We start from the raw sequence: 13,355 nt of genomic DNA, 5'->3' as shown, positions 1-13,355 counted from the left end.
CTCGGACAACTCTGGCCGCCAGGGGGTGGATGTCCACCTGGAGGCTGGTAGCGAACTGAACACAAAACCCGCTGCAGTTCAGCCGCGGCCCAAATGTCCACGAGGAGATGGCACCGCTAGACAAAGTGTCCTACTTCCATCTTTACATCAATGAATTAATTACGGCCAAAATAGACTGTGGAGGGTGTTTCATAGATACTGCACCGATGTGCGTGGGCATATCTGCTTTGAGGGTCCACACACAACAACCACCTTCCAATTTAAAGAATGCTACCTTGATGTATAATCCTTTTTTGAATTCTGAATGCCACTGAGCAGGGAAAGGTGTAGAGAAGATTTATAAGGCCATTGCCAGGAGCAGAGGGGCTGAGCTACAGGGAGAGGTTGGGGCAGGCTAGGACTTTACTCCTTGGAGCGCAGGAGGATGAGGGGTGATGGTATAGAGGTGTATATGATCACGAGGGGAATAGATCAGGTAGATGCACAGAGTCTTTTACCCAGAGTAGGGGAATGTAAAACCAGAGGACATAGGTTCAAGGTGAGAGGGGCAAGAGCTGCACCCGCTGAGTTTCCCCAGCAATTTTGTGTACCTTCGATATTCCAGCATCTGCAGTTCCCTTTTGAACAAGATTGAACAGGAACCTGAGGGGCAACTTGTTCACTCAGAGGGGGGTGGGTGTATGGAACGAGGTGCCAGAGGAGGGAGTTGAGGCAGGTACTATAACAGGATTTTAAAAGACATTTGGACAGATACAGGGATCGGAAAGATTGAGATGGGATATGGGCCATGCTGCCAGGGGTGGTGCTGGAGGCAGATACAATAATGACTTGTAAGAGGCTTTTGGTTAGGCACATAGGCACATGCACCCGGAGACAATAGGTGCAGGAGTAGGCCATTCAGCCCTTTAAGCCAGCACCGCCATTCAATGTGATCATGGCTGATCATCCCCAATCAGTACCCCGTTCCTACCTTCTCCCCGTATCCCCTGACTCCGCTATCTTTAAGAGCCCTATCTAGCTCTCTCTTGAAAGTATCCAGAGAACCGGCCTCCACCGCCCTCTGAGGCAGAGAATTCCACAGACTCACCACTCTCTGTGTGAAAAAGTGTTTCCTCGTCTCCGTTCTAAATGGCTTACCCCTTATTCTTAAACTGTGGCCCCTGGTTCTGGACTCCCCCAACATCGGGAACATGTTTCCTGCCTCTAGCGTGTCCAAACCCTTAATAATCTTATATGTTTCAATAACATATCCTCTCATCCTTCTAAACTCCAGAGTGTACAAGCCCAGCCGCTGCATTCTCTCAGCATATGACAGTCCCGCCATCCCTGGAATTAACCTTGTAAACCTACGCTGCACTCCCTCAATAGCAAGAATGTCCTTCCTCAAATTTGAAGACCAGAACTGCACACAATACTCCAGGTGGAGCCCTGTACAACTGCAGAAGGACCTCTTTGCTGTGAAACTGTGGGATTCTCTGCCACAGAATGCAGTGGATGCTAATTCACTGGATGTTTTCAAGAGAGAGTTAGATTTAGCTCTTAGTGCTAATGGAATCAAGGGATGTGGGGAGAAGGCAGGAACGGGGTACTGATTCTGAATGATCAGCCATGATCACATTGAATGACGGTGTTGGCTCGAAGGGCCGAATGGCCTACTCCTGCACCTATTGTCTATGTTTCGATGATATGCAGGGAATGGAGGGATATGGAACAGGCAGAGGAGATTGGTTTAACTTGGCCTCGTGTACAGCAGAGACATTGTGGGCCAAAGGGCCTGTTCCAGCGCTGAACTGCTTATGTTCTACGAACAGATTGCAGGAAAAACTTTTCACATTTGAAGCACAATTATTTTGCTTTCGATAGGTCAGGGTTTTAGTGACATATCAGAAAACATCTACAAAATTTGACCATTGCTCAAAAATTCGCAACAAGCTTCTGGATAAATATTATAGGATTTACAATAAGACAAATGTTTAAATCCATGTGAAGAAAATGTCAAGGTTAATACAAACTTTAAATCGAATGTTAAAGGGCCTGTCCCACGAGCATGCGACTCCATGCGGCAAGCGCGGCCTAACGTGGTCGCTTGAGACGTACGGGCTCGCGGGGCCGGTCCCACTTCGATCGCCAGAGCCGTATGGAGTTGTTCGGAGCTGGTCCCGACATCACGCGGGGCTCCGAAAAACTGACCGTGTTCAATAATTGCCCGCAGCCGCCTCGACGCCGTACGTCACGCGCAGACTTCCCTCGGACTTCGCTCGAACTTCACGTCACTCACTTGACCTCCACGCGGCCCCCGCTTCCGGTTTGGTCGCGCTTGCCGCATGCAGGTCGCATGCTCGTGGGACAGGCCTTTTAGTTTAATTTAGCGAAACAGCGCAGAAACAGGTCCTTCGGCCCACCGAGTCCGTGCCGACCAGCGATCTTCGCACACTAACACTACCCTACACACACGAGGGATAATTTATACATTCATAAGCAACCCAATTAGCCTACAAACCTGTATGTCTTTGGAGGGTGGGAGGAAACTGAGGGTGGGAGAAAAAACCCCACGCAGGTCACGGGGAGAAGGTATAAACTCCGTACAGACAGCACCAGTAGTCGGGATCGAACCTGTGGTTCACAGTTAACTCCTCTTGCTGAACATACACAGATCTATGAGCATGCAGATACATTATAGGTGGGAACACCTTACCTTAGATCCCCTCTCATTGAAAATTATTTCAACGTCTAAAATTTTACCAAATTGCTGCAAAAAAAAAAACAAGAGATAATGTTTAGTGTTAAATAACAGTTTGAAATTGCCCTGAAAACATCTGTATAACGCAGAGAGCAACAGTTAAAACTGTATCATTACATTTAATTGGCATAATATAAATAAAATATATGTCGTTAAATTGATTGTCAAAACCTCTTGTTTGTGCTTTCCGCACTTAGGTTTGTGCTGTAATGATAGTTATCATAAAACAAGGATAGGAGCAGGGAGGTTCTACTGCAGTTGTACAGGGTCTTGGTGAGACCACACCTGGAGTATTGCGTACAGTTTTGGTCTCCTAATCTGAGGAAAGACATTCTTGCCATAGAGGGAGTACAGAGAAGGTTCACCAGACTGATTCCTGGGATGTCAGGACTTTCATATGAAGAAAGACTGGATAGACTCGGCTTGTACTCGCTAGAATTTAGAAGATTGAGGGGGGATCTTATAGAAACTTACAAAATTCTTAAGGGGTTGGACAGGCTAGATGCAGGAAGATTGTTCCCGATGTTGGAGAAGTCTAGAACAAGGGGTCACAGTTTAAGGATAAGGAGGAAATCTTTTAGGACCGAGATGAGAAAAACATTTTTCACACAGAGAGTGGTGAATCTGTGGAATTCTCTGCCACAGAAGGTAGTTGAGGCCAATTCATTGGCTATATTTAAGAGGGAGTTAGATGTGGCCCTTGTGGCTAAAGGGATCAGGGGGTATGGAGTGAAGGCAGGTACAGGATACTGAGTTGGATGAATAGCCATGATCATATTGAATGGCGGTGCAGGCTCGAAGGGCCCAGTGGCCTACTCCTGCACCTATTTTCTATGTTTCTATGTTTCTATGTAAGAATGTATTCTTTAACCGAGACAAGACAGAGTGCTGGAGTAACTCAGCGGGTCAGGCAGCATCTCTGGGGAACGTGGATAGGTGACAAAACAAACTGGAGGAACAGCACCTCATATTTAATTTGGGCAGCAGTTATAAACATTGACTTCTCTACTTCAGTATCTTCATCTTTCGTTTCATCTTTCCTTGTTCCCTAGCCCCACCCGAGTCATTTAACCAGGCTCACAGTTCTCCACATTGTTTTGTCTTGAGATCACACCTTCCAGAGCCAACAATGGGCCTGCCAGGCCTGAGGTAATTTGTGGCCAGCCCTGATCAACACGGAATCAATAGACAATAGAGACAATAGACAAGTGCAGGAGTAGGCCATTCGGCCCTTCGAGCCAGCACCGCCATTCACTGTGATCAGTACCCTGTTCCTGCCTTCTCCCCATATAACTTGACTCCACTATCTTTAAGAGCCCTACATAACTCTCTCTTGAAAGCATCCACCACCCTCTGAGGCGGAGAATTCCACAGACTCACCACTCTCTGTGAGAAAAAGTGTTTCCTCGTCTCCGTTCTAAATGGCTTACCCCTTATTCTTAAGGGTCATGGGGAGAAGGCAGGAACGGGGTACTGATTGTGGATGATCAGCCATGATCACATTGAATGGCGGTGCTGGCTAGAAGGGCCGAATGGCCTCCTCCTGCACATATGTTTCTATGTTTCTCTGATTGCAGCCCTTTAGACTCGAGCGCGGCGTCTCCCGGTTCACCAGATCGCGGTACTTACGCCAAACATTTGCCGGAGGTCGGGGTCCCTGAACCTGAAGGGGATGTTGGACACGTGCAATCGTTTGGGCTGCGTTTTGTTGTCTGTGTTGTCGGTCGCCTGTGTTTGTTGCTGGCCGTCAGTCGGCGCGGTGTCATCCGTCTGCTGCAGGGAACACAGAGAGAGAGAGAGAGAGAGAGAGAGTGTGTAAGAGGGAGAGGGAGAGAGAGTGTGGGAGAGGGAGAGGGAGAGGGAGAGGGAGAGGGAGAGGGAGAGGGAGAGGGAGTCAAAATGCGGAGACGTTACTTGGTTTACACCGAAGATGTACACCATCTCCTCCTATCACTTATGACCTTGTGACTGATGAATATTTATTTCACCGATCTTTTGCCGTGCTGTGCGGGTTTTACCCCCCCCCACTCTCTGTGGTTAGAAGTTGCCTCAGAGGTCAGTTCAATGCATATTTAGCCCAGGCCAGCACATAAAGACCAACCTCCCTTCCATTGAAGATAGAGACAACATGCTGGAGTAACTCAGCGGGACAGGCAGCATCTCTGGAGAGAAGGAATAGGTGACATTTCAGACTGAAGAAGATATCTCGACCAGTAACATCACCCACTCCTTCTCTCCAGAGATGCTGCCTGGCCCGCTGAGTTACTCCAGCACTTTGTGTTCATCTACACAGAGAGAGAGAGACAACATCAACGTTTCATTGTCTCGTACATCGAAACGTGCCCCGTACATCCTTACCTGCTGCGGCCCTCAGCTCTGTAAACACTGAACCCAATAGATAATGTGTTCATAAGATATAGCAATAGTATTAGGCCATTCGGCCCATCAAGTCTACCCCGCCATTCAACCATGGCTGATCTATCTCTCCCTCCTAACCCCATTCTCCTGCCTTCTCCCTGTAACCTCTGACACCCTTAAACATAATGAACAGAGAAATAAACACCGTTCAATATTTAAAATAATGCCAATATTACTGCCCAGCCAAACAAAGCCCAACGCACGGGGGGGGAATAGTTCATAGTTCGAAGTAGAGACAATAGACAATAGTCAATAAACAATAGACAATAGGTGCAGGAGTAGGCCATTTGGCCCTTCGAGCCAGCACCGCCATTCAATGTGATCATGGCTGATCATCCCCAATCAGTACCCCGTTCCTGCCTTTTCCCCATATCCCCTGACTCCACAATTTTTAAGAGCCCTATCTAGCTCTCTCTTGAAAGCATCCAGAGAACCGGCCTCCACCACCCTCTGAGGCAGAGAATTCTCTGATGAACTTGCCGGATGTTTTTCTGCAATGAACTAATGCCATTATGTGGGAAAACAGACCACCACTCTTCCGACGATCCTTGAAGTTTCCTCAACTCAGCTTTTCTATCTTGTTGGCCAAATTGGCAATTTACAGCAAATTGGATCAAATTGGTAGTAATCAGACAATAATTCGGCTGAGAGTCAAACGTGCCCATTACATCTTTTATTCCCGATCAGTCAACTGAAGATCTCAGCTGACTTCTTCATACAACTCAGCAGTTCACCGTTGCCAATAAAGTCTGCCTGCTCCTGGCAATAATCAGAGTCGTCCTAATACAATCGAGCCATCCAATGTCAAATAAAGGACGATTTTTAAAACAATCTCTTATTTTTCAGTTTTAAGAAGGAACTGCAGATGCTGGAAAATCGAAGGGAGACAAAAATGCTGGAGAAACTAAGCGGGTGAGGCAGCATCTATGGAGCGAAGGAATAGGCGACGTTTCGGGTCGAGACCCGGAAGGGTCTCGACCTGAAACGTCACCTATTCCTTCGCTCCATAGATGCTGCCTCACCCGCTGAGTTTCCAGAAGGGTCTCGACCCGAAACGTCACCTATTTCCTTCGCTCCATAGATGCTGCCTCACCCGCTGAGTTTCTCCAGCATTTGAGTCTACCTTCGATTTTTCCAGCATCTGCAGTTCTTTCTTAAACATGACGTACAGTGACAGTTGGGCCATTCGGATTAGGCCATTCGGCCCATCAAGGCTACTCCGCCATTCAATCGTGGCTGATCTATGGAGATGAGGAAACACTTTTTCACACAGAGAGTGGTGAGTCTGTGGAATTCTCTGCCCCAGAGGGCGGTGGAGGCCGGTTCTCTGAATACTTTCAAGAGAGAGCTAGATAGGGACTCTTAAAGATAACGGAGTCAGGCGATACGGGGAGAAGGCAGGAACGGGGTACTGATTGGGGATGATCAGCCATGATCACATTGAATGGCGGTGCTGGTTCAAAGGACCAAATGGCCTACTCCTGCACCTATTGTCTATTATCTATACTCCCTCCAAACCCCATTCTCCTGCCTTCTCCCCATAACCCCTGACACCCATACTAATCAAATATTCAAAGCAATTGGCACCTCTGTAAATTCAATCCAGTGAAACAAAAAGCCTGGCAAGTTATATGGCCACCTTTTTGCTTTTTACAAGTAGTTAGCCATAGTCAGGAGTTTTCTGTCAGACTGGCAAACAAACAAATGGAAAAGTCATCCCATTTTTCATTGCAGGGCCCATGTTACATTTTACACACCATTACATTTTCAAAGCAAGAATCTTGCATGAGATGTAATCCAAGATCGAAAGAAATTGCAGCGAATTGTGGACGCAGCCCAGACCATCACACACACAAACCAACCTCCCTTCCACTGACTCCATCTACACCTCACACTGCCTCGGCAAGGCCAGCAGCATCATCAAGGACCAGTCTCACCCCGGCCACACCCTCTTCTCCCCTCTCCCATCGGGCAAGAGGTACAGAAGTGTGAAAATGCACACCTCCAGATTCAGGGACAGTTTCTTCCCAGCTGTTATCAGGCAACTGAATCATCCTACCACAACCAGAGAGCGGTCCTGAACTACTATCTACCTCATTGGAGACCCTCCGACTATCCTTGACTTTACTGGCTTTACCTTGCCCTAAACGACATTTCCTTATGTATCTATACACTGTGAATGGATCGATCCTTTTATAATTTTATACGTTTCTATAAGATCCCCTCTCATTCTTTTAAATTCCAGTAAATACATCATAATCATACTTTATTAGCCAAGTATGTTTTGCAACATACGAGGAATTTGATTTGCCGTACAGTCATACCAATAAAAAGCAAATTTAGCTGACTTGACGAGATAATAATCTGCCTCCTTGTTCTTGCCACCAAAGAGGTTAACCTCACATTTATCTACATTATACTGCATCTGCCATGCATCTGCCCACTCACTCAACCTGTCCAAGTCGCCCTGCATTCTCATAGCATCCTCTTACACACTGCCACACAGCTTTGTGTCATATGCAAATTTGCTAATGTTACTTTTAATCCCATCATCTAAATCATTAATAAATATTGTAAATAGTTGCGGTCCCAGCACCGAACCTTGCAGTACTCCACTTGCCACTGCCTGCCATTCTGACAGGGACCCATTTATTCATAGAAACATAGAAACATAGAAAATAGGTGCAGGAGTAGGCCATTCGGCCCTTCGAGCCTGCACCGCCATTCAATATGATCATGGCTGATCATCCAAATCAGTATCCTGTACTTGCCTTCTCTCCATACCCCCTGATCCCTTTAGCCACAAGGGCCACATCTAACTCCCTCTTAAATATAGCCAATGAACTGGCCTCAACTACCTTCTGTGGCAGAGAGTTCCACAGATTCACACTCTTTGTTTCCTACTCTTTGTTTCCTGTCTGCAAACCAGTTCTCTATCCATGTCAATACCCTACCCCCAATACCATGTGCTCTAATTTTGCCCATTAATCTCCTGTGTGAGACCTTATCAAAGGCTTTCTGCAAGTCCAGATACACTACATCCACTGGCACTCCTTCATCCATTTCACTTGTCACATCCTCAGAAAATTCCAGAAGATTAGTCAAGCATGATTTCCCCTTCATAAATCCATGTTGACTTGGACTAATCCTTTCACTGCTATCCAAATGCCCCATTATTACCTCTTTAATAATTGACTCCAGAATCTTTCCCACCACCGGTCAGTCTAACTGGTCTGTAGTTCCCCGTTTTCTCTCTCTCGCTCCTTTCTTGAAAAGTGGGATAACATTAGCTACCCTCCAATCCACAGGAACTGATCCTGAATCTATAGTTTCAATATAATTATGGAGAGGGACAAAACTGGACCTAGGGTTGAGATTTTTGATTGGAGAAAGGCTAACTTTGAGGAGATGCGAAAGGATTTAAAAGGAGTAAATTGGGACAGTTTGTTTTATGGGAAAGATGTGGAAGAGAAATGGAATACATTTAAAGGTGAAATTTTAAGAGTACAGAATCTTTATGTCCCTGTTCGGTTGAAAGGAAATCGTAAAAATTGTAAAGAGCCATGGTTTTCAAGGGAAATTGGACACTTGGTTCGGAAAAAGAGGGAGATCTACAATAGTTATAGGCAGCATGGAGTAAATGAGGTGCTTGAGGAGTATAAAGAATGTAAAAAGAATCTTAAGAAAGAAATTAGAAAAGCTAAAAGAAGATATGAGGTTGCTTTGGCAAGTAAGGTAAAAGTAAATCCGAAGGGTTTCTACCGCTATATTAATAGCAAAAGGATAACGAGGGATAAAATTGGTCCATTAGAGAGTCAGAGTGGCCAACTATCTGCAGAGCCAAAAGAGATGGGGGAGATATTGAACAGTTTCTTTTCTTCGGTATTCACCAAGGAGAAGGATATTGAATTATGTGAGGTAAGGGAAACAAGTAGAGTAGCTATGGAAACTATGAGGATCAAAGTAGAGGAAGTACTGACACTTTTGAGAAATATAAAAGTGGATAAGTCTCCAGGTCCGGACAGGATATTCCCTAGGACATTGAGGGAAGTTAGTGTAGAAATAGCAGGGGCTATGGCAGAAATATTTCAAATGTCATTAGAAACGGGAATAGTGCCGGAGGATTGGCGTACTGCGCATGTTGTTCCATTGTTTAAAAAGGGGTCTAAGAGTAAACCTAGCAATTATAGACCAGTTAGTTTGACGTCAGTGGTGGGCAAATTAATGGAAAGAATACTTAGAGATAATATATATAAGCATCTGGATAAACAGGGCCTGATAAGGAATAGTCAACATGGATTTGTGCCTGGAAGGTCATGTTTAACTAATCTTCTTGAATTTTTTGAAGATGTTACTCGGGAAATTGATGAGGGTAAAGCAGTGGATGTTGTGTATATGGACTTCAGTAAGGCCTTTGACAAGGTTCCTCATGGAAGGTTGGTTAAGAAGGTTCAATGGTTGGGTATTAATGGTGGAGTAGCAAGATGGATTCAACAGTGGCTGAATGGGAGATGCCAGAGAGTAATGGTGGATGGTTGTTTGTCAGGTTGGAGGCCAGTGACGAGTGGGGTGCCACAGGGATCTGTGTTGGGTCCACTGTTGTTTGTCATGTACATCAATGATCTGGACGATGGTGTGGTAAATTGGATTAGTAAGTATGCAGATGATACTAAGATAGGTGGGGTTGCGGGTAATGAAGTAGAGTTTCAAAGTCTACAGAGAGATTTATGCCAGTTGGAAGAGTGGGCTGAAAGATGGCAGATGGAGTTTAATGCTGATAAGTGTGAGGTGCTACATCTTGGCAGGACAAATCAAAATAGGACGTACATGGTAAATGGTAGGGAATTGAAGAATGTAGGTGAACAGAGGGATCTGGGAATAACTGTGCACAGTTCCATGAAAGTGGAATCTCATGTAGATAGGGTGGTAAAGAATGCTTTTGGTGTGCTGGCCTTTATAAATCAGAGCATTGAGTATAGAAGTTGGGATGTAATGTTAAAATTGTACAAGGCATTGGTGAGGCCAATTCTGGAGTATGGTGTACAATTTTGGTCGCCTAATTATAGGAAGGATGTCAACAAAATAGAGAGAGTACAGAGGAGATTTACTAGAATGTTGCCTGGGTTTCAGCAACTAAGTTACAGAGAAAGGTTGAACAAGTTAGGGCTTTATTCTTTGGAGCGCAGAAGGTTAAGGGGGGACTTGATAGAGGTTTTTAAAATGATGAGAGGGATAGACAGAGTTGACGTGGAAAAGCTTTTCCCACTGAGAGTAGGGAAGATTCAAACAAGGGGACATGACTTGAGAATTAAGGGACTGAAGTTTAGGGGTAACATGAGGGGGAACTTCTTTACTCAGAGAGTGGTAGCTGTGTGGAATGAGCTTCCAGTGAAGGTGGTGGAGGCAGGTTCGTTTTTATCATTTAAAAATAAATTGGATAGTTATATGGATGGGAAAGGAATGGAGGGTTATGGTCTGAGCGCAGGTATATGGGACTAGGGGAGATTATGTGTTCGGCACGGACTAGAGGGGTCGAGATGGCCTGTTTCCGTGCTGTAATTGTTATATGGTTATAGAACATTGGAAAATGATCACCAATGTGTCCACAATTTCTAGAGCCACCTCCTTGAGTACCCTGGGATGCAGACCATCAGGCCCAGGGGATTTATCATCCCCTAAATTTATTTCAGTTACTCTGTCTCCCTAGATCCTCTGTCCTCTAGTACATCTGGGAGATTGTTTGTGTCTTCCTTAGTGAAGACAGAACCAAAGTACCTGTTCAACACTTCTGCCATTTCCTTGTTCCTCATAATAATTTCACCTGTTTCTGTCTTCAAGGGACCCACATTTGTCTTAACTAATCTTTTTTTCTTAACATACCTAAAGAAGCTTTTACTGTCCTTCTTTATATTCCTGGCCAGCTTTCCCTCGTACATCATCTTTTCACCCCGCATTGCCCTTTGTGTTACCTTCTGTTGTCCTATGAAAGTTTCCCAATCCTCTGGCTTCCCACTACCCTTTGCTGTGTTATACATCTTTTCTTCTAGTTTTATTCCATCCCTAACTTCCCTTGTCAGCCACAGTTGCCTCTTATTCCCCTTAGAAACTCTCTTCCTCTTTGGAATGAAATGATCCTGCATCTTCTGGATTATGCCTAGAAATTCCTGCCATTGCTGTTCCACCGTCATTCCTGCAAGGATCCTTTTCCAGTCGACCTTGCCCAGCTCCCCTCTCATGCCTTCATAGTCCCCTTTGTTCAACTGCAATACTGACACTTCCGATTTAACCTTCTCCCTCTCAAATTGCAGATTCAAATTGAAGATACTATGGACACTACCTCCGAGCAATTCCTTTACCTTGAGCAATCAAATAAACAGTTATCAAATAATATTATAAAACGCATAATACATCTGCTAGCCCTCTCGTTAGATGGAATGACGGTAATCATATCACTGCCTGGCTATTTTGGGCGTTTTAACTTTGAAGGACAATTAAGACCTTTAATGCATTTCAACATATTGCTGGGCAAAAAATTTAAATAGTCATTAAATTATTGCAATGCTCCTTATTTAAAATATTTCATAATTTCAAAATGAAAGGCTAATATTGCAGGATGAAATGTGATTACATCTCTGTGGCTATATTAAACCTAATCACCTGTGTGGGAGGCTGATAACATCTCACAGATTACTTATGCAACAGGCATTAGATCTGGGTTTTAATATTCTGCATGTTGCTGTAAATATTGTTGTTGTATGTGAGGAATAAGAGCAGCTAATGGCCCCGGGATCAGCCATCCTTATTACCTCCGTGCCCTCAGTGTTTCTACTGCACGGTGAAACTTAAATTGCCTCAACATCAGACGGAATGAATGAGGTGGAGAATTCCGATTAAAAGATGCCCAAACAAGCACCACATCTCTCTGCATCACTATCTAAATCTCTCGTTACTCTCTCCTCCTGACTCTCAGTCTGAAGAAGGGTCTCCACCCATAAATATCACCCATTCCTTCTCTCCAGAGATGCTGCCTGTCCCGCTGAGTTACTCCAGCGTTTTGTGTCTATCTAAGCACACTTTAAATGTGGAACCAGGAAACCTCAGATGCTGGTTTGAAAATAAGCCACAGAGTGCTGGAGTAACTCAGCGGGTCAGGCAGCATCTGTGGAGAACATGGATAGGTGACGTTTCACAGAGTGCTGGAGTAACTCAGCGGGTCAGGCAGCATCTGTGGAGAACATGGATAGGTGACGTTTCACAGAGTGCTGGAGTAACTCAGCGGGTCAGGCAGCATCTATGGAGCTAAGGAAATAGGCAACGTTTCGGGTCGAAACCCTTCCGGGTTTCGGCCCGAAACGTTGCCTATTTCCAGAAGGGTTTCAGCTCGAAACGTTGCCTATTTCCTTCACTCCATAGATGCTGCTGCACCATAACTCAGCGGGTCAGGCAGCATCTGTGGAGAACATGGATAGGTGATGTTTCACACAGTGCTGGAGTAACTCAGCGGGTCAGGCAGCATCTGTGGAGAACATGGATAGGTGACGTTTTGGGCCGAGACCCTTTTTCAATTAAGATCTTTAACTAGCCGTTCCTCTCTTCCCCAAGAGCACACATTTGTAACTCACAACGCCATTCATTCACTCATAACCATGTTACAGTTAAATAGCCCTGGATCCAACCTGCTGCTCTGTCCATTTGGTGTCCAAGAATGGTCAATTATGATGCATTACAAGGTTCTAAATCAATCATGTTGCAATTACCCACCAATAACATCCTTCTTGCTAATGGCGTGCTGAGAGCAACAATCTCATTTATTTGTGGAAACAATGAACTGCAGATGCTGGTGAACAAAAAAATACATAAAGTGCTGGAGTAACGCAACAGGCCAGGCAGTATCTCAGGCAAACATGAAGAAGGATCTTGACCCGAAACATCACCCATTCCTTCTCTCTAGAGATGTTAGAATTACTCCAGCACTCTGTGAAACGTCACCTATCCATGTTCTCCACAGATGCTGCCTGACCCGCTGAGTTACTCCAGCACTCTGTGAAACGTCACCTATCCATGTTCTCCACAGATGCTGCCTGACCCGCTGAGTTACTCCAGCACTCTGTGAAACGTCACCTATCCATGTTCTCCACAGATGCTGCCTGACCCGCTGAGTTACTCCAGCACTCTGTGAAACGTCCACCTATCCACG

The 13,355-nt window shown here is 45.2% G+C and overlaps 1 protein-coding gene across 14 annotated transcripts in view; it reads right to left on the bottom strand.

Moving 5' to 3' along the window:
* The window catches only part of rbfox1 (RNA binding fox-1 homolog 1), a 778,480-nt gene that overhangs the window by 100,844 nt on the left and 664,281 nt on the right, over window positions 1-13,355 (bottom strand). For 13 of the 14 annotated variants that reach the window (XM_033041151.1, XM_033041153.1, XM_033041156.1 and 10 more), the window contains 2 exons: window positions 4,370-4,513; window positions 2,696-2,749 (listed from right to left, as the gene is read on the bottom strand). In XM_033041151.1, the coding sequence (XP_032897042.1) occupies window positions 2,696-2,749; window positions 4,370-4,513 (198 nt within the window). The remainder of the gene's footprint in view (window positions 1-2,695; window positions 2,750-4,369; window positions 4,514-13,355) is intronic. The other variant, XM_033041154.1, reaches the window with a different exon arrangement.

This window comes from Amblyraja radiata, chromosome 22 (assembly GCF_010909765.2).
Source record: "Amblyraja radiata isolate CabotCenter1 chromosome 22, sAmbRad1.1.pri, whole genome shotgun sequence".
In the NCBI taxonomy this organism is placed as follows: domain Eukaryota; kingdom Metazoa; phylum Chordata; class Chondrichthyes; order Rajiformes; family Rajidae; genus Amblyraja; species Amblyraja radiata.
This window is presented reverse-complemented; position numbering and strand designations above follow the sequence as displayed.